The sequence below is a fragment of the Neltuma alba genome, unplaced genomic scaffold (assembly GCF_004799145.2).
Source record: "Neltuma alba isolate B1F8T4 unplaced genomic scaffold, ASM479914v2 tig00010560_pilon, whole genome shotgun sequence".
NCBI classification, from domain to species: Eukaryota; Viridiplantae; Streptophyta; class Magnoliopsida; order Fabales; family Fabaceae; genus Neltuma; species Neltuma alba.
The window spans coordinates 51,244-72,976 of record NW_021635427.1 but is presented as its reverse complement, the minus strand read 5'-3'; the positions used below and the strand labels follow the sequence as shown (position 1 = coordinate 72,976).

Genomic DNA, 21,733 nt, shown 5'->3' with positions numbered 1-21,733 from the left:
CACCCAATTCATCCCTCTTAAAAAAAACTATTACTGTATTATTCAATCGTTGAGTATAAATTTGGTACGTATGCCAAGGATATGGATAAATATTATCTGAGCTATTTTATTTTTCATATATATTTCTTTAATTATATTAATTTAATTCAAACCAAACCTTACAGGCTTACACTGATGATTAAGCCGGTTCAATGCCGAATGTGACACTAAGAACATTGGCTTATGCAATAATAGAGAAAAGAGGGGGGAGGGCTACTTTGAGGCATGAGTTTCGACAGATTTACAATTTTTCTCTAAATTAAAGTATTCTTATGAATTGCATAGGTAAAGGGAGTTTCTATGGCCATGTGATTGGTTTCCAATGCAAATAATTAGAAAAAGTATTTTAGACTATGACAAAACTTATGTCAAGTTTATACATAGGTTAATTTGCAAGTATATGTACATATTTTAACAATTACCAATGGTAAAATAACAGACATCCATATTTCATAAGTGAATTTATAAGTACATATACACAATTTAACAACTGATAATAGTAAAATAATGTGTCCACATAAAAATGTACAAATTTTAAATTACATTAGAATAGTTTGTACAAAAATTTATAATTGTTTATATGTAAAATTACAATTACACATACACATTTTAATGACTAACAATAGTCAAATAATAACTACAATTAGAGAACTTGAACAATTGGATGTCAAAAACTTGGCCTAAGGTTTATTCTTTAGGTAAAACGAATGCACATTTTTTTTATAAACTAATTTAACTAATTTTTTTTAAAATGTTTGTAAACTACTAATCTAATTTTATTATAATAAAGTATTACCTAGGAAAAGCCAATGTGGTTGTGAAAGGTAGTGCAGATAATATTATTAATGATTAAAGAGTAGGAACTTCTAGAAGGTGTTAGAGACTAGGGTCCTATTTGCCAGGTGTAGTTGACAGTAGAAGGATTCGGAATGCTAAAAACAGGCATTGATATATTAATCCTCCACACCTGTGCTTATGACATTTTCCTTTTAGGTACTTTTTTGATTAGTTGAATCTAGGGAATATTTTCATTTATAGGATTAGTCTTTCCTAATCCTTCTACTTAGCATATGGGGCATTTCTTTTGCTCCAATTGCCTTTCAATAAATTGTTTTGTATAATATGTAACTATGAATGGTTGACTCTTTGATAATTTTGTGTTGTACATTTTGGTTAAGGTATGATTTTAAATTGATTAGTATGATAAATAATTAGTTTTGAGATGACAAAATGCTACGGTGCAAGAATTAGTATTGAATGGTTGAAGTTCAACTAAGTTGTGCTAAAACTATGACCTGTGACATTTTGAGCAAATGGATGAGTTGGAATCTCAAACTTAATAGTCAAATAGACCTCATTTTTATCTTTAAAATGAGTAGTAATTCATTCAAATTAAAGTTTTGTGTAATATGCTATGCCTTTCCAAAATTAGGCATAAATTCTAGAAAATTAAAAAAATAACCAAATGAACAGTACATCTTTGCGTTGAATCTGGGCACTCATGAGGGGTATCACAACATGGAAATATTTTTTTCCCTTAAAGATCTCTTTGAAAGCTTCAAATAGAACTTGGAATCACTTCATTTTGATTTTTTTTAGAATTAATTATAATTTTTCAAGGTTGGTGAGCATCAAATAAGAAAGGAAAATGTGTGATATGTGTGTATCCCCTCTTTAACTACTTGTCATGCCACTGAAGTAGTTACTTCCACTTACTACTAACTAACCGCTTATCAACCAATAACTAATAGGCATGGGCAGCATGAACACCCATATAATGATGATTGCATATAAATGATGGTGTTCAAAAGTCCATCTGATAAATGTTGATTTACTATAAGTAGGAAGCCGAGTTAGAATATAGGCTCCATTTGGCACAAAGCACTAAGAGGATTATATTGGGATATTGGCATTGACATTGGTATGAATCATTTTAACATGTTTGGTATGAGGCACTAAATAATACTTGGGATTGTGCAATATCAGATGAGATTAAACAATATCGCCCCACTGTGGTATTTGGGAATTCATGGTATTTAACATTATTTTGACCAAATTATTCCTATAATATTTCACAAGCCCCTATTTTTATTGCTATAACGGTATATGAAACTTTGTATAGTTTATGACTAATTATAAAATAAAATTAATATAAACATTCCTCCCATATATTATCTTGTGCCAAATGTAATTTCAAAGCTCCATTCCCACCCTCTTTCTCAATCCCAATCCATTAAAATCCAGTGCTGCAAGGTCTATTTCAGGGGGAGAACACGCCATCTCACTAATGGCACAGGCTACTGCGGCAACTTTTGCGCCTTCTTCATCTACTTCAATGAATGCCTTTCTGAAAAGTTTTTGAAACACGTCACTAGAATTCCATTTCTGTCAATTCTCCTACGAATGGCAATGTTAGCCCTAGTTCCTCCAACAGATTAGAAACCATGACCTCGTTAGATTAAATTGTTCATAAATTTTAATTAAAGTCAACAACAACAGTAAGCCTTAACTCATCAAGTGGGGGCGGCTTCATGAATTGCACTACGACATTATGCTCTATTAACAACCAAGTCTTTAGATATCTTATTGACCAGGAGATCTTGTTCAATGACCTCATTAAGCGTTCTCCTCGATTTGCCTGTGTTCTTTTTCATAGGACTCCAAACTATCTGATCTACCCTTCTCACCAGCGTCTCCAATGGCCTTCTCTACACATGCCCAAGCCACCTCAAGTAATGTTCAACCATTTTCTCTTCGATAGGGGGTCACACCTACTCGTGTTCTGATATTTTCATTTTGAACCTTATCTTTTTCTACATGACTATATATCCATCTCAACATTCTCATTTCTACTACTCTAACTTTATGCTCTTGTTTTTCCTTTATTGCCCAATATTCACTACCATACAATACAACTAGTCTTATAGCAGTCCAATAGAATTTTCGCTTAAGTTTCTCAGGTACCTTCTTATCGCAAATAACTCCAATAGCGTTCATCTACTTTAACCAACCATCTTGTATTTTATGAGAAATGTCTCTGTCAATTTCACAATCCTCATGTATAATGGATCCTAGATATTTGAAATTTGACATTTGAGGAATGATTTGATCTCCCATCTTCACTTCCAAATTACCATTGCCTTGCCTCTCTCCAAAATTACAATGCATATATTCTATTTTGCTCTTACTCAAGCAAAAACCTTTCGATTCTAAAGTCCTTTTCCATAACTCCAATCTAGAGTTAATCTCTTCTCTAGATTCGGCCATGAGGATGATATCATCTGTGAAAAACATGTACTTAGGGATTTTTTCTTAAATAAGCTCAGTAAGAACATCTAGAACAATATTAAATAAGTAAGAACTCAAAAAAGATCCTTGATGTAGGCCAATCTTAATGGGAAAGTCTTTTGTCTTACCTCCAAGCGTTCTTACACTGGTAGTTCCCCCCATACTTATCTTATATAGCTTTGATATATGCAACCCGTACATCTTTCTTTTCCAAAACCTTCCAAAGTACTTCTCTTGGCATACAATCATAAGTTTTTTTCAAATCAATAAAAATCATATATAAATCCCTTCTTTTACTCCTATATCTTTCCATTAACCCCCTTAGTAAATAAATCACTTCTGTTATAGATCTTCCCGATATAAGTCCAAATTGGTTCTTAGAAATAGAAGTCTCCAACCTCAGCCTATGTTCAATCACTTTTTTCCCACAATCATAAGCTTTTTCCAAGTCAATAAAAATCATATGCAAATCCCTTCTTTTACTCCTATATCTTTCCATTAACCCCCTTAGTTAAACAGCTTGCATAATTTTAAATATCTCTTTTATTCTTATAAACAGAAACTAAAGTGCTTTTCCTCCATTCATCCGCCATATTCTTAGATTGTAAAATTTCATTAAAAAGCTTAGTTAGCCACAATTCACCCTCCTCGCCTAAACATTTTCAAATTTCAATAGGAATACAATCAGATCCAACGACTTTACTATTGTCCATTTTCTTAAGAGCTAACTTAACCTCTCTTATCCAGATCCTACAGTAAAAAGCCAAATTCTGATCTTCATTAATTGGCAAGTCCTTCAAGTTCTGAGTTGCACATTTGCTTCCCTTATTAAACAGCTTGTAAAAGTAAGTCTCCCATCTATCCTTAATATTTCCGTTAGTAACTAGAACTTTACCTTCTTCGTCCTTTATGCACCTCACTTGGTCCAAATTAAATCTCCTTTTTTCCTCTCCTTTTACTTTGCAATCTTGTAAATATTTCTCTCCTCCTGCCTTTGTTCCTAACTCTTTATAAAACTTTTCATATGCTTTAGAACATACTTCACTCACTACTTTCTTCGTCTTATTTTTAGCCAAGCAATACTTTTCCCATTTTTTTGTATTATTGCATAAATGTATGGCCTTAAAACAATATCTTTTTTGTCTAACTTTCTCTTATACATTCTTATCCCACCACCAAGTCTCCTCATGTCTCTGACCATGACCTTTGGATTCTCCCAAAGTTGCTTCAGCAACTATACAAACCCTTGTAGCCATCTCCTCCCACATAATGTTAGCATGTCCCTGCAACTCCCAAATTCTTTTCTCTGAAAGGGTTGTCTTGAAAAACTCCTGCTTCTTACCCTTTAATAACCACTACCTGACCTTGGGTTTAACCACTTGATGATACTTTTATCTGATACTCTTAAAACGTATACCAAGGATAAGTACCTTATATTAGGTAGTCACCCCATCCCCAAGAATGACTTTACAATTAGTATAGAGTCTTTTGTTTAGATTCTTAACCAGAAAGAAATTAATCTGTGATCTTGAGCTCCACTCTTGTACTTAATTAAATGCTCCTCTCACTTCTTAAAATAATTATTGACAATCTTGAGATTGTGTGCAAGAGGAAAGTCAAGAATAGATTGTTCTCCATTATTAAACTCCCCAAAACCAAAATCACCATGAGTCCCAGCAAATTATCCTCCTTCCTTACCAACATGTTCATTAAGGTCCCTACCAGTAAAAATCTTTTCTTCAAGTGGTATGCTTTAAACCAATCCTTCTATATCTTCCCCAAACTTAGCTTTAAGATGTGCCTCTGTCCCAACCTAAGGTGTATAGGCACTAATGATATTGATATTATCCTTTCTAACAATTAATCTTAAAGATATTATTCTATCCTCAAATCTTTTAACCTCCACCACATTCTTCTTCCATGATCCATCAATGATGATACCAATACCATTCTTTGTACTCACTTTCCCTATGTATCAAAGTTCATACCCTCCAAATTCTTTGGAAACTCCTCTAACCCACATAGTTTCTTAGAGGCATAAGATGTTAATTCTTCTGTCTCTCATAACTCCTACTACATCTATAGATTTCTCATTCAAAATCCCAGTATTCCAAGTGCCAAATCTAACCTTGCTCTCATGAACTAACTTTTTTAGCCGCCTTCGACCAAAAGAGTACAGTAGCCGTTGCTCATTTAACATTACATCCAGCAACGATGCAATGACTCTAACTTACTTCTCACTATACTCGAGCCATATAGCATGTTATTTCGGGATCCATGTTCATAGAATTTGATAAAGTTTTACATTGGTTGTCCAGAGCCTTACACAACCCTCCTTTATTTGGGCTTTGGACCGACTATACTACATAGGCAAAGTTATAAATTTTAATTAAAGTGAATCACAATAAATTTGATAATCCTAATAATATTTAGTATTGATTTTAAAACATTGCAGATACTAATTCCTTTAAAATTAATTATCAAAATAAATTTGTTGCTTCTTGATGGTCACCATGCTAGTGTTATCAAAATTAGATCGGACCAACTCGTTTGTTTGGTCAGATTAGAAACCCACCATTTGTCCAATCCAAAAACGGGTCAAAATTGGTAGAAAAACAGTGAAAACTAGCTAGAATCAATAAAACTGACAAAACAGAAGAAGCCAGAATCAATTAAAAAAACAAGAAGCTTGTTAGGGCATAATACATTTAAGAGGGATGAATTGGGTGAATAAAAGAACTTCCATAAGTATAAACAGTTAAAGTAATATATGAAAATATACAGCAAAGTTATTTGTCTTCTGATTGGTTTTTTTCTTTAGTATCGTATATATTTAATGATTTATTGGTGGCTCTAGTTAATTATGGACGTGCTACTTTGGTTGGACAATTAATTTAATAAATTTGATGATTCTGGCGATTTGTTATAGTCAACAGATACTATTATGTTAATATTCAACAACTGAGTATTATTTGAATTATATTAATTTAATTGAAACCGGTATGACTATTAAGCCTTGAACTAGTACCTTTAGCCAATTCAATGCCCAGTCTGATTATGAAAACATTGGATTATGCAATAATAGAGAGAAGAGATAAAACTATCTTTGAGAAGAGAAGGGCAGGTTCATGAATAAAATAACCACTTTATTGCATTATATTTTTGGGTCCACTGTCAACGTCTTCAATGACATACATAGCACAGAATATGCAATGCTCGTATCTTGTTCTAACTTCCAAGCTTTAAATTCTACACAAAATCTAATCTTCAAAAAGAACTCTCTGAAACGCTAATTCAAATGTTTTCCCCTCAATCTATGGTCAGAATTCAAAATTGATGAAAAGGAGTCCTTGCCAGAAGGCCCCACAAAACCAAAATTTTTGCTCGTGTACCAACAGTACTTCCTCAAATGGAAACACAAAATATATTAACAGCAAACTATGAATTCTATAGAAAAATGTTGATTTCCTTTTCAGTCATCTCATAAACATGGTCTCTCGCATCAGCTAGCGCACTCTGCATGATGCAAAGTCTATATTCAGATCCATTTAACTGAACAAAAGAGAAACTGGGGAGAAATGAGAGGCACCAGGGATTACCTGCCCAAATTTTGTAAGGAAGTTACTGGCAATGTTTAGGGATGTGACGGCTATATCATCATTAGCCTTTAGTGCCTGGGCAATTGCAAAAGCTCCATCATCCTGTGGATCAAATAAAGAAGACGTTATGGGATAACTTAGGTTTAAGAACGAATAATAAAATGCATATATAGACAGTTATACCCTTATTTCGTTGAATCCTAAATCTATTGAGGTCAAAGCTTCATTGACCACTTTCAAGCTGCGAGCCAAACAGGCAGCACCCTACAATAGTTGGGTTGTAATGCAGAGAGGCAAGAAAACATAAGATTGAGCAATAAAATCTTTAATTCCAACCAAAAAAGGGGGGGGGGTCAGGGTACTGAGACAAGCCTCATCTCTCAGTCCATTAGCCCGCAAGTCCAGAACAGATATTGTAGTATTATATTTCAATGCATCCGCAACGAACTCTGCTCCCTTTGCTCCTATCTGTGAAGAAGTTCCATATAAAAAGGTAAATAGATTGACAAAGGAATATACAATAATTTTCAAGTTAAATAGGTTACCTGGCACCAACCAAGCTTAAGGGTTTTGATACTTCCGTGAAACTTTAGAACTTCAGCTAAGGCCTGGGCCCCATCTGGACCAATGGGATTATAACTAAGTTCTAGCTGAGAAAAGGAGATAAACTTTGCGTTAGATGTAAAATAATGAAGACAAACTACTAAGACAAAAGACAAGGAAATCTGCGGGCTTACAGTGGTAATGACTGAATTATCTTTCAAAACTTGAGCTATGGCATTAACTCCTGCAGCATGAATGTTATTTCCTCCCTGTAATTATAGTAAGGCTAAAGTCACGTTAGTGACGCTTTTCTCATTTCCCTTGAGTTGGGAGGGGCAAATAAACGCAACTTAGCTTCTCTCACCAGATCTAATGTTGTTATGGACCGATTCTCCTTTAAAGCGTCTGCAATTTTTTCAGCTCCCTGACAATTTCTCATCCGTTGATTCGAAGTTCAGAGCATGTAACTCAACTCAAACATAAATTATCAAATCCAAAATTGCTCTTTATAAAATAGAAACACGACTTTGTACTTTCCCGTTCCTTATAGCATTATCTGTCCAAAAATGCTCTACAGGTTTTTCCCCTTTAAAGAGCTAGAGATGGTTAGAAGGTAAGTGTTAAGAAGAAAATTGCATTTTCATCAGAGCACTTTTGATGAAAACAAGTATTGTCGTCTAAGAAATTTAGATTCAGCAGATTTATGTCCCTATTATCAGAGGTATAACATGGCAAACAGATATTTAGGAAGCAGAAAGAAGGAACTGAAGTTTATTTGCCTCTGTAGTGTGTGCCCGCTTCTTATCACAATATAGATACCAGCATCAACTACCCATCCATCAAAACTTCAGTTTATACAAACTGGTTTAAATATTATGGTATGACACTATCAAATCAATTCAAATTGGTAAAAAGACAATCTTACATGTCTACAATGAATCTCCATTTCCCATAACATAATATCATTTGCTAAGCATCTTAATGCAGCTTGTTTCTGGCAGGAACCCACTATATTTAACACTATTTTATAAAATTAATGACTCATCACATTCAATACAACTATAAAAGGCTCTTGCTCTTTCTAATATATTCAGCAACATGAATTACAAGACAACTGAGAGATGTGAATACCTCATCACCAATGTCATTCATGTAAAGATTCAACCATAAAAGGCTCTTGCTCTTTCTAATATACTCAGCAACATGGAACGCGCCTTTAGCACTTAATGAGTTGTTGCCAATGTCTAGAACCGCAAGTTTCCCTAGACAACAAATGTCATTGACAGATTATTTGCAAGATAATAAAGTGAACTAATTGAAGCATGAAGGATACACAACCTACATCAATAGCTAGTACAACACAACTACCTTTATGCAAAGACAATCCTGACATCAAGGCACGGGTTCCTTCATCTAGAATAGAATTTCCATGCAAATGAAGTTCCTGGCAACATTTGCCTCAGAGTCAATCATGCATGTCTTAAATAAACTACATGGCAAACATGTGGCGTAAGTAGATGCCACAATAATCAGTGATAAGAATGTAGGAATATCCTTTTGGGAAGATGGAAACTCATATTTCTTTAGTACCCATTAAAAATTTGGATGCTATGCTGTGATAATTGTTTGAATTTGGAAAATAAATAGGGTAACCGAATATAGTCGCCTATATGATTATTCCAAAATTCACACTTATCATTTTGCAAGGGGAAAAAGTCAATAAGGTTGAGTATTTCATCAAAAAGAAAACAGATGAGGAAAGTACCCTTAAAGACTTGTTGCTTTCAAGTGCTTTAGCCAATGCATTAGCCCCCAGTGCACCACCATAATTCCCACTAGAGCAGCAATAATGGCAGAAGGATTCACAAAAGGGGAAAAGAATATATGAAAGACAACAAGATATCCCTTAATGAAACAACTCAAGGTAAAAGGATAAAGCAATATGATAATTGAATAAACATAATTCTATCATTTGTCATATTCAACAAGCTATAGGGAAGTCTAACAGGATAATTTTCACTCACTTGAGATGTATGTTCCTTATGCTGTTATTCTCGAGAAGTGCGCCAGCTATACTTGTAAATCCCTACCTCCATTTCCAATAACAAATTATATAAGAATTTGCCACCTTGATTTGGCTAAGGTCATACCTACAGCCCAAAAAAACAGATAAAGTAAATTGCATACAGAATATTCAATCATATTGTTGTTAAGTTCAAGAACCCGTAAAGTTGAATTCTTCTTCAACATTTCTGCGAGAGCTTTTGCACCCTGCGAACATAGGAGGATTAATTAAGGCAACAAGAATGGTCATCTCCTACAAATTATTTATCATGAAACTTACCTCATCACCTAAGTCAGTACTGTTCAACTGAAGCTTTTCAATACTGGAGTTGTCCACCAATATGTCACATAAGCACTGTAAACATGGATGTCCATGCTAAATTAAACCAGACTGTGTCGCAAAAGTCATTACAAGATTTTTATCATTTTTCTTTCAGGCTTGGAAGGAAGGACATTAATGAAAGTTATTAAACACATTTCCATTCCTTTTCTTATTCACATTTCTTTTCCTAATCCATTTCCCTTAAGAGGTATTTCATCATACCAAACAGGATATTACAGCGATTGAGTCTGTAATATTTATTCGTCCATTTTGAGAGAACTTCTTGTCCATAGGTCTGTTCCGTTTTGTTCTTTTCTTCTCTTCAGTAAATTCGTTTCACTTAGGCCTAATGATTTAGTTACGTCAAAATGAATACAACAGAAAACAAATAACATAATTTCTACTAAATGAGCCATAAGCAACAGTGAACACACATTTTAAAAGGATTAACTCTGAAATAACATACATTAAAGTGCTCACTTCATAGCAGTACAATAATTATCTCAGCGGTCAGACTAGCAAAAGAATTAAAATTAGATCCATAATGTATTTATAGCTAACTGATGATTATTGATTTAGTACACACTGAAATGCTTAGGCCTAACCTTAGCTCCTTCATCTCCAACAGGATTTCCAGAAAGATCAAGAGTCTTTAATGTGAAATTTGATTGAAGAACACCATCAAAAGCTTTCATTCCAGCTGCAGTTATACCATTTGCAGCAAAACTCACCTCCTCCACAATCTATGTACAAAAGAAAACTAAAATCAACACTTAGCACATGGCCCAAAGCACACTGATATATAGGAATTCAACACAATTTTCGGTGCATTAATAGCTTATTGAAGACCAAGAACAGAGTTGACTTCTTAAATTACTACACACAAAAGATCAAAAAGAAATTTTAGAAAACTAAAATATTTGCTTTTTTTTCTTTTGGCTTTTCATGTATACAGGGTAGAAAAAAGAAAGCAATGACAAATAACAAAATTTTTCTCACCCGGTTAAATGCCAAACTCTCAGCAAGAAAGAATATTCCTTCATCCCCGAAGTTGCGTCCTGCCAAAATTCATTAATGATGAATAACTTTTTTGTTTTTATTTATGAGTCTCTTTCAAATTACCCAAGATCATATGCTAGTATTGTCACATAGAATCAAGTATGAACCAGAATAAAGCATGAAATCAATGAATGGCAACAGTAGGGAAAGTAACTATAAAGAGAGCAAAATCAGGTGAAAGATTACATGAAAACATGTTCATTATCAAGGAAATCCAAAGCCAATTAGAATAGCATGTGAACAGAATGTATTCCTAAAAGCAAATCCTTAGGCCAAAAAAAGTGCTGACAAAAATGTTATCCAAAACATTCTCTATATAGAATGAAAAAACTTCATTTACTATGAGGTACATCATATAGCCATTACACTGCTTTCTATGACATTCTAGCATGCATACCTGACATATCAATGCTAGGAAATGACTTCAGTTCTCGAGCAAACTCATTGAGCTTCTGTTTAGATTCCCTTTCAATCTTTGCCCCAAGTTTAGACAACAAATTTGTCCCAGCTGCAACAGACCATTTCATGCCTTGTGAAGAAGATTGGCTTTCTGCAGATAAAGGCTTTCGTTGCTTTGGAACAAGAAGCTTTTCTACTATTTTCCATACAACTGTAGGCTGAAGATATATTAGTACGGTCATTATGTAATATAGCAAAATATTTATACTTGATTACTTGCAATTACAATAAAAGAGAACCTACAAAATGTAAATATGGAATTAGGAATAAAATAGCAGATTCTAGTTTGATTATATGGCAGCAACCCCCAAAAAAGTTGCTAGCAAAAGCAACCACAGGGGTATTAAGATAACCTAGATGGTCGGGTCCATTCATTGCCTGGAACCTAATCTAGCAAGTAGCTCTACTCATGGCTTGTAAACAGTATCTTTCTATTAGATTCATTAGATATATGGATCAGTTCCAGCTTTCTAGCATGTAACTATACAGAAGCATGCTTGATGTTTTTGTAAGAATCCATTTTGTGTTTTTGATCATGAATAGTTTTGCAATTCGAGATATCGTGCTTATGTTGGGCGTCATGTTTTATACTTCTGTTCCATTATTTTTTATGTCTTTTTTAATTTAATATTTGTAGGGCTTACAGGTATGTTCAAATCAGCTAATGACTTGTGCAACGTTTAAACTTTGCTTATTTATTTTCACATATCACCATGACCATTCGTGCATGGGATAGAATTTTAGTTTGGCATGAATAACTTCACCCTTGAGCAACAAATTGCTACCTCATCAAAATAGAATCTTTTCATCAAAAGCTCTTAGGTGTAGTTTTAATTACGACGTAATAGATAACACCTAACACCAGGTGTCAGCACTTCATCCCACAAGCAACACATATGACTGTCTGGCACAAGCTAGTGACACCAAAATTACCAGAAGTCACCGTTTAAGTGATCAAAGTTGGTCCTCATGCAAATCGTATTAAAACAGTAAGGAGGGAGGGAGGGACATAAAAAGGCAGCCAGCTCCATCCAAAACTAAACACACATAAATGTTAAGACGACATTGTGCATTGTGAAGCTCAGGTTTTTCTTACGCAATAAGAAACTGTATTAATTCTTAAAACATCATAGTAGCCAATGGCAATCCGAACTTAAACAATTATAAATATAATTGGGTGATAAAGCATCATACATGTCAATTCAGCTCAAAGTTCAAAGGCAGAAACTTCAAAACACGTAAATAAAAAAGCGCCCATACCGAAAGTGGCGGCAACGAAAACTCCAGCAGGCACAACAACGGAGGCAATCTGCTTCACCGGGCCACTGGATAAAGGTCCTTCAGCCTGAGACTGTCGGTAAACTCTCCGAGCGCCAGTAGACCGACTCTGAGTACCACGGACGCCGGAAGCAGCCCTAACCACCAAAATTCTGAACCCGCCACGCTTTCTTGCCGAGTAAAGACTTGGAAGACGCACAAATTGCCCACAAACTCCCAAGCATTGCCGCCTCTGGATATGCAAGGGCGCCTGCAGATGAATATGGAGATAGTTAGGATTTTCTAGGACAAGCAGAAGCAGAAAAAGAAGAAGAAGCGGGAAAAGATTACCTGTGGATGAGAGCAGAGAGAAAGGGTGGACGCCAAGCCCATAGGTTCTAGAGGCGCATATATATAAGAGAGTTGACTTAATGATTTTTCTTTGTTGTGCTAGACCGAAGAGGAGGCGAAGGAGTAGGAAATTGGAGTGGATGGTACAGAGCTGGGGGGTTTATAGGTGTACCCGGAGCTTCAAAGTCCCCTGAAACGCTGAAACTGATGAGTTTGAGGAAGAAGACAGTACCGTCAAGGATAGCTGTGTTGCGAGCGTCGATGGGCCTTATTTGGGCCAATTTAAGGGCCCCGAGCTTTATTCTCTTTGGGCTCATTTTAGGCCCAAAAGAATTCACATCATGTCATTGGATATCCGTTGGGCAGATGATCTCTCCGTTTTTGGGAGTCAATATTTAATTACACCAACGAGGTTGTATCCGGTGGAAAAAAAGACTAGTTTTTCATAAAGTGGTGAATCAAGATTTAATTTTTGCTGATATAAGTATTCATATTTAATGTCCATTTGTATCTCAAATAAAATTGCTTTCAATAGAAGGATACCTATACGTAGCAAAGAAATCATGCCTGTAAAACCGTTCAAAATTACAAGCAACGAGGAACTTGGAAAGATTATGGACCAAAATTTGGGAATGGCGTAAAATCAAGTGTTTCATTTATAAGGCTTCCTTAAATTGTCTCCAAAAGTAGGGGTCGACGTAACACAGTGAATCATAGTTCAAATTCCAAGAGATATCTACATTTAATATTCGACAATATCTTAAAAAATTATTTCAAATAGAATAATACATGTATCTAACCAAAAAAAAAATATTACAGTTGAGAATATGGATTAGAACCAAAATAAATTCATCTATTAAAGTGGTATGGGTATATATAGAGAAGGCCATTGGAGGCACTAGTGAAAAGGATAAATCAAATAATTTGGAGTCATTTAAAAAAGGGCAGAGAAAGACAGAGGAGAATATTCAACGAGGTCATTAAATAAGACCTTTTGGTTAACAAACTCTCTAAAAATTTGGTTGTTGATAGAGCATAATAACATTGTGTTATCCATGTTGTTAACCCCACCTAGTAAGATAAGATTTGTTGTTGTTGTTATATTAGCTGATATATTTAGGATAAGAAGCTAAAAGAATCATCCATCTTCTACCAGTCATTCACCCTAGGCCCTTCTTAACATTTTTCTACATTTCCTAGCTTTACTCTATTATTCAACAATACCCATTCTCCCTAGATTAGATTGAGTGCTTTGTTGACATTGTCATCTCCTTTGGACAATGTGTGTAAATTGTATCATTAGGTGTATCCCCCTTTTGGATCTGCTCATCATTGCCACCCTTCAAAAGCAATTGAGGCATTAGTGGTTACATTTACATCAATAGTATTCTCCACTTCATTTAAAGATTGGTGTAATAACTTCCTCTTCATGGGTTGAATCATCGCCATCACCTTCCTTTTTCTTTTTTCCCTCATCAACTGGGTTTTTGACTTCCCAAACTCGATGAGTTCTATTGATTATTTTAGATGGGCAATAATAGAGAGATATAAATAATTAAAACATTTTTAATATATTAAAGTTTATGAATCCATAAGAATTATTTAATAATAATAAGTTTATTTTATTAGTTTTTGTAAATTACATATATAAATCCCTTTCAAATGTTTAAGAAAAATCAACATCACCATCAATCATCAATTATAAAGTTTATAAGCAGCCACACTATTCATAAATTATAGACAATCCAACTATGTAATTTCAATTTTTTTTCTTGTTATATAAATATTTCAGATGAATGGGGTCTTGAGGACTCATCATATTAAACCTCACAACTTTAAAAAGACAATTTAAAGATAATTATAGATTACCCACTAACAAGATACTTATATCATATCAATAACATTTTAAGCATTTTTCTTTAATGTGTTACTTTTTCAACAACTCATCTTCTTGTGATATGTGTGTTTGAGTCTTTCTTAACATGTTTTGTTGAGCTCCATGCAACATTTTTTGTTTTTTTTACATATTTCAATATTGAAAAAATGCGTAGAATTCAAAACTTTCTAGTTATTCAATATATAATCAATTGCATAGTTATACTAATTCACACACTTCCGAAGCAATCTTTTGTCCAGACAAGTGACATTTAAAACTAGGAAGCACCGAAGCACATCATAGAGATGACAGCAAATGAACAAAGCATTTATTCTTCGTTCAAACCATAATCATATTGTTGCTACACAAAACTACATTCTTATTCTTTGTCATATAAAACAACAAAAGTACAAAACAATCATAGGAGTTATGTCCAAAGCCTTCATATGCTCACCCCAGAAGCTGCCATCTGGACCTGCATTTCTTTCTAAGCCCTGCTTGAGGAAAATACAACATCATCCTCCATTCTATATAAACCCCCACACAAAACACACTGATTCAGATCAAAACCGAACCTTGAAACGTCATCGTCTATAGAGATATGGCTGCAAGAATGAGGTTCACCATTTTAGCTGCTTGCTTTGTTGTTACGATTGTAGCTGTGGCTGCTCAATATGGTGGTGATTCAGGCCATGGTAATGCATCCCCACCTTCTGGCTCTCCCAGAAGCTTAATCTACCCTGCAATGATCATAGGGTTTCTTCCTTTCATGCTTGATTTTCTTGCATTGAAACAGAGGATCTAGCCGATGTTTCTCCCTTCCTTGATGAGTTTACATGAGCTGAGAATGTGATGTTTTCTGTATGTTTTGTGATCCTTCCTCTATTGCTATATTTTGTGTATGCTGGTCGTACAAATTTATCTCAAATAAATTCCATGTGGACTTCAGGGTTGTTTATGTAATATAAATTCCATCATGCTACTTATTACTGGTTATCAAATCAAATACGAATTGTGATTCAAAAACCTATTTTTCATATCTTAAATCGAAACGTATCGTGAATCGTAAGATTTATGAATAATTATTAAAGATGACGTATAAGTAATTTTATATAAGAGAACATCAAAAGTTTGTAGATAGTAGATTCTATACATCTCTCAGAAAATTAAAAAAAAAAAGAAGCTAATACATATCAAATTTTAATGATAAATAGTCCCAAAAATCAATTAGAGAATAAAAAATTAAGGTTTTGATTGGTACTTAACAAGCCAAAAATGATAAGTGCATTAGGGAGTATTTATACGGCATATTACCTCCTAAAAATAACAAGAAAAAAAATCAGAAAAATAAAAATAAAAAAAGGTTTTTTAACGTGTCAGGTCATATAGTCAAATCCAACACGACTTAATACTGTCTAAATCGCATGATTCTAATATGAACCGCACGATTTAAGCCACAGAAAGATACAATGAGAGATTAGAATATCTCATTGTAATTTTGTCTTGAATCGCATGATTGAAATCGCAAATCATGAGATTCTAACTACACTTTCTATTACCTGCTATTTGATGTAATAGTTTTTGTGAAGTTAATCAGATTTGTTTACGACGGGAAGACAAATTACATCTATCCACTTGAACAGTGCACCTCATTCATCATGACGTTGCAATACATTAGACGACATGTCTAATTTTCTATGATAAAGCTAAGTAATTTGTACTTGTGTACTTGTCTGCTAAATACGATAGTTCCATCTCAAAAGGTGCATTTAGAAACCTTTTCCCTTTACTTTTGTGACAAGTGAAACAGAGTGCGCTTGCTCTCCATTACTTTACGTTCCGGAATGCCAGTTACTGATATTTATACTGTCTGCTATCTGATGCAGTACTTTCTGTAAAGTTAACCAAATTTGACAATGGGAAGACAAATTACATTTATTCACACGGATAGTACAGCTGATTCATTATGTTATTGGAACATACAACCTCCCGTTCTTAATGAAAGAGTTGAGAGGTTGTCCTTACCTGTGTTTGGTATGAGGAAATTGGAAAGAAAAAGAGGAGAGAAAAAATTTTAACGAATTCGATTTTAAAAATTAGAAAAGTATGGGTTATAAAATTTTGATAACAGAAAATATAAAATAAAGAGCAAGCAAAGTTAATTTAAAGTTTTTAAGCCCTCTTCTCCAATTTTTTAAATTGAGCTTATTAATATTTTTCCTCCCCTCTCCTTCCTTCCATTTTCCTTATACCAAATAGACCCTTAATGTAAAGGTTCCCATCCTTAATGTAAAAACTTATTGAAAGTTAAATTTGATCCTAAATATAATATTTCAATTCATTTTATCTTTCAAATTTATATATTTTTTTTAAATTATCCATGTTAAGTGCATACATCAAGAGATTTTCTACCAAGGAATAGTTCCAATACACATGATTGAAGAAATTAGTTTAAAAAAACCAAAACATATTTATTACAAATAAACAATTTAACTATTTTTTTTATAACCACAAATTAGTTATATAACTCTTATATTATATTAAAGATCGGAGATACTATAAGAAAACATACCTAATTTTCTAAATAATTTGTACTTGGTTACTCGATAGGATAGTTCCATTTCAAAAGGGGCATTTAAAAACATTTTCCTTTAATTTTGGGACAAGTGAAAGTGTGAAACAGAGTGCGCGTGCTCTCCATTACTTGTGGGGTATGTGTGGGTGTGAGTGAGTCTATCAATCAATTTCAACAAGGATGGCTGTTTCTGTAAAGGAATGTGTGTGGGGTCGCGCTCGCATGTGATTAGCACTCTGCAACACCCCAAGAATGTTAAATGAGTGACTACTATAAATGAATTTCAAACAAAGAATGAAACAAGACTAGTACAAAAATTTTGAGAGAAAATGTAAGATTGAACTACCACTGAGAATGAGGCTCTGTATTTGAATATGAAGGATAAGAAAAAGCAAATGCTGCATAAATTGCAGCCCCAATTGGAAAAACTTCCTCATCAACAACAAAGTAAGGGTTATGAGGAGAGTATATGGTTCCAGTCTTGTCATTTCTCATTCCCACAAGCAAGAGAGTCCCGGGCACTTTTTCCAAGAAAAATGCAAAATCTTCACTCCCTGTGAATTTAGGAGCTAATATTGTGTTTTCTTTCCCAACAATCTCACTTGAGACTTGCCTCACTATTTCGTATACTCTCTCATCGTTCGTAGTTGGAGGGATCGTCGGATGCTCGTTCCCATCAAAATTAACCTCTGCGTTGCACCTATGTACTGCCGCTTGTCCTTTAATAACCTGCGAAAACAAGTCACACATATGTAAAGTCATTTATGAGTAAGCTCTAGTATCTTCACAGTCAACCTGATGGTTGAGACAATCATGACTACATAATTAAACATATCATACGTGTTTCTTCTCAGTGGGACTTAACTGTGATCACACGTCTATTTTTAATAGACTTGAGTTATGACATCAAATTAGATTATATTGAGCCTTTTAATCAGGAGCAATATGAAATGCAAGAATTTGTGTGATTGTGTAGCCTATAAATATGCAATATCAGGAGAAGGATTACCTCTTCTATTCTTTTCCTTACTGAATAAAAGCTCTTCTTGCTGTGTGCTCTGAAGGTACCAGCAAAGGTGGTGGATTCAGGGATGAGATTGTGGGCAGATCCTGCATCAATAGAGGCCACAGAAACCACCTGCAAAACAAATTTCTCTGTTGAAATCACAAGTAGATGCATTTATCTGAACTATGAGTAAAACTATGAATAGGTTCAATTTCATCATGCAAAGCTTTTCCTTTAGAATTTGACTCAACCTGGGAATCTAAAGGATCCGCCTCCCTTGAAACAATATTCTGCAAGCTAATGACTGATGTTGAAGCAGCCAAAACTGGATCAATAGAATACTGGGGAAAACCTGCATGCCCTCCTTTCCCGGTGATCTTTGCTTTGAAGCCTCCACATCCGGCCAGAAAATCGCCTGGCCTTGATGCAACAACACCTAGGGGATACTCTATCACCAAGTGCAACCCGAACATAGCTTCTACTTTGTCAAGCACATTTTCTTGGATCATGTCTTTTGCACCTGCGCCTCTTTCCTCAGCAGGTTGGAATACGAGAACTACAGTGGCCTGCATGTAAAGCAGAAATTTTCAAGGCCAAATAGCTAAGAATTCTAAGCATCATTTTTCCCCAATTATACTTTACCTTTAACTTATCCCGCAGTTTTTGTAGTATCTTCGCAGTCCCTAGGAGCATGGCCACATGGGCATCGTGGGCGCAGGCATGCATTTTTCCATCCACTTTGCTTTTATGTTCCCAATCAACCAGCTCCTGCATAGGGTCACAGTAAAACATAGGATTTATTTATCAATAGCACGCACATAGTATGTGATTAAAACAATTCATTATACTATGCTTTCATCTTTAGGCTTGAAAAATATATTTGGATCATAAAGGAGAAAAGAGCTCCCATCACAGTTATTTCTCTGCTAACATATTCATCAAGTCAAATGAATAGAAAGGATTGCTTTGAAATAGGCTTGTGAATTCCACCATATATAGCCGAAACTATGAGGACAAGGTTCCATAATTTATCTCATTTGATCTTAAATGTGCTAATAAAAATAAGGTCAGGTGAAAGTTGTCAAGATTTTGTTGTCTTAACAGTTAAAGTATACACAGCATATTTTCATAATCCAGCAATACCTTATTGACTCTTTAAAGTTCTCATACACTTAACCAAAAAGAAAAAAGAATTAAAAAAAGTTCAAATACATACCATGCTTTCACCGAAGATTTAGATAACAAACATGTAAAAGTTACCTGAAAGTCTTTTAAAAGATAAATTTTGGATTACAGGTCCAACTGAAAAACTAGTTGGGAATGGGAAGAAAGAAGGGGTGAGGATGAACAGAGCATCTCCTTTAACAGGGTGCATTAATGGTACAGAGAGCTTCTATTTTTGTCGTTATAGTTTTCAAAGAGAAGAACTGACCCACAATTTGTGGATCTCTAGTTTATTTCAGTCCCAAAAGCTTTTCATCAAACAGTTTATGCAATTGACGTACCCATGGCAGAACATCACTCCAACAAACAGGAACACGCACACATGATCGCATCTACATCAATCCTTCTCCAACTATTATCATGTTGCATCAAAATTTTTAGGTTGCCAAAAGAGGGGAACCGAAAAAAGAGCTAAGAAAAGAGCAGGAGACAAGAATAGAAACACGGAGACTTGTGCAGCTGATCTGACCGGGCAAATCATCCATGCAGAGTCCAATTGAATAGCACAGTAACTAGTCTGATGGGGTTCCTAAAGCTTTTTATTACAGCCTATGTGATTAACAATTGCATGCAGAACTTAGCTTTCAACTAGGACGAGCATGCACGAATAAACACATCCACATCAATCTTTGTAGTCTGTTACTGTATTATGAAAAAATCTGAATTCCCAGAAGGGAGAAAAAAAAAACAGACTGTTTCTTGAAGGTGACCTGAATAGGCAAAGCATCCATGTCTGCTCTGAGAGCGACGAAAGGGGGAGACCCAGACCCAATCTGAGCCACGACGCCGGTCCGAGCCACAGGCCACCGGTAAGCCACGCCCATCTTGTCAAGCTCGCGTCTAATGACAGCGCTGGTTCTGAATTCTTCATATGCAAGCTCTGGGTGCTCGTGGATTTCCCTCCTGATCTTCTTCATCCAATTCAAGTTGATGGGGTCATAGGCCATCTCGACAATCTTCTGTTTCAAGGAAACACTTTGATTTGAGCATTTCTTATGGGTAGGAATGTGAAAGATGAAAGAGAAGGAGGAAGGTGAGAAGCTGATGAAGATAAAGAGTAGAAGAAAATGTCTGAGATGAAGAAGAAGTTCCATGGCATGGGACCAAGTGGTAGATATGAAGTCGAAATTGCCAAGGGGATTGTTTAAATACCGCAACTGCCTGACATGGCCGGGTCCAGTCGCACACAAATTTATTCCGTCCTGGACTGATTCAAACATATTAAGACAAGAAGATTAGCGGTTAATAGTAAGTTTTTAATAATTTACTTCTTTTACCCTGTATATTCTCTTTTTTGCTAAATTATACCCATCTGGTACTTAATGTAAGACCTAATTAATTACTGTAATTTGGATATATTAAGAGTATTAATTAAATCAGTTAATATGATGTGTTTTTCTAAAATATCTTAATTATTTTTCTTAATTTCTTTCCTCCCTCCTACTTGATTATTGTTAAGAGAATATCAAAAAAGTTAATTTAGAAAAAATTGATAAATATGTGAAATAAATCTTATATATAAAACCAATATCATCTATCAAATTATGTCATATATTAAGAATTGAGAGAATGTAAAATTTCTTCAAATAACCACCTTACTTTTAAAAAAAAAAAAAAGTCCCCCCCTAAAATGGAAAAATGGTAATAACATCAAGTACATAATCCTATAGTCTTATTTATAGGGTAGGAAGAAAAATTTTTCATATAAATATATAATTTTACTCTTGATGTATATTAAATAGGAATAACATTAAAAAGTTACTAAATTTTAAATTAAAATTAATAAAATTTAAAGTTTGTGATAATTTATATGAAATATGTTAGAAACAACTGATAAAATGAGATGAGTATTTCCGGAAGTTAGGTATGAGTATGATACACAGAATGCTGTGTGTAAAAAAAAATAAAAACATGTTTTTTTAAGTGAAAACAATAAAAACATTATTGTTAAGTAATATTAGAAAAAATATTATTTTGAAAATAATCTCATTTTTTAATTGATTTATCTTTTCTCTTGTAATAACGTGATTTAATTTTTTTTGTCCCATGAGCTCACGGGCTGCTTTTGTCT

General features: G+C 34.4%; 2 protein-coding genes across 5 annotated transcripts; both read right to left on the bottom strand.

Moving 5' to 3' along the window:
• Window positions 1-6,450: 6,450 nt before the first annotated feature.
• LOC114757041 (NLR family CARD domain-containing protein 3) lies at window positions 6,451-13,143 on the bottom strand. 3 transcript variants are annotated; one of them, XM_028946035.1, is made up of 18 exons: window positions 12,982-13,143; window positions 12,634-12,901; window positions 11,312-11,524; window positions 10,855-10,913; window positions 10,461-10,598; window positions 9,814-9,888; window positions 9,657-9,740; window positions 9,494-9,555; window positions 9,235-9,304; window positions 8,838-8,913; window positions 8,601-8,731; window positions 7,834-7,893; window positions 7,664-7,738; window positions 7,472-7,576; window positions 7,299-7,394; window positions 7,110-7,190; window positions 6,927-7,028; window positions 6,451-6,843 (listed from the first exon to the last, which is right to left on the bottom strand). In XM_028946035.1, the coding sequence occupies exons 1-18, from the start codon at window positions 13,021-13,023 to the stop codon at window positions 6,775-6,777; spliced, it is 1,806 nt and encodes a 601-aa protein (XP_028801868.1). In that variant the 5' UTR covers window positions 13,024-13,143; the 3' UTR covers window positions 6,451-6,774. The 3 variants fall into 3 exon arrangements, with proteins under 3 accessions (XP_028801868.1, XP_028801869.1, XP_028801870.1); XM_028946036.1 differs by having other exon boundaries at window positions 11,312-11,422; XM_028946037.1 differs by lacking the exon at window positions 12,982-13,143 and having other exon boundaries at window positions 11,312-11,531; window positions 12,634-12,713.
• A 4,400-nt stretch (window positions 13,144-17,543) lies between these two features.
• LOC114757047 (IAA-amino acid hydrolase ILR1-like 4) lies at window positions 17,544-20,771 on the bottom strand. Of its 2 annotated transcripts, XM_028946044.1 has the most exons (6): window positions 20,373-20,771; window positions 19,081-19,206; window positions 18,690-19,004; window positions 18,442-18,570; window positions 17,779-18,161; window positions 17,544-17,668 (listed from the first exon to the last, which is right to left on the bottom strand). In XM_028946044.1, coding segments are annotated over exons 1-6 (1,338 nt in total). In that variant the 5' UTR covers window positions 20,757-20,771; the 3' UTR covers window positions 17,544-17,667. The 2 variants fall into 2 exon arrangements, with proteins under 2 accessions (XP_028801877.1, XP_028801876.1); XM_028946043.1 differs by lacking the exon at window positions 17,544-17,668 and having other exon boundaries at window positions 17,750-18,161.
• Window positions 20,772-21,733: the final 962 nt, after the last annotated feature.

Coding starts and splice junctions, on each gene's coding strand:
- LOC114757047 (XM_028946043.1), bottom strand. CDS start 20,756: ATGGAACTTCTTCTTCATCTCAGACATTTTCTTCTACTCTTTATCTTC. Junction 19,005..19,080: donor AACTGCGGGATAAGTTAAAG/GTAAAGTATAAT, acceptor CTTTACATGCAG/GCCACTGTAGTTCTCGTATT. Junction 18,571..18,689: donor CGGATCCTTTAGATTCCCAG/GTTGAGTCAAAT, acceptor TTTGTTTTGCAG/GTGGTTTCTGTGGCCTCTAT.
- LOC114757041 (XM_028946035.1), bottom strand. CDS start 13,023: ATGGGCTTGGCGTCCACCCTTTCTCTCTGCTCTCATCCACAG. Junction 12,902..12,981: donor CTCTCTGCTCTCATCCACAG/GTAATCTTTTCC, acceptor ATTCATCTGCAG/GCGCCCTTGCATATCCAGAG. Junction 6,844..6,926: donor TCCTTACAAAATTTGGGCAG/GTAATCCCTGGT, acceptor TGCATCATGCAG/AGTGCGCTAGCTGATGCGAG.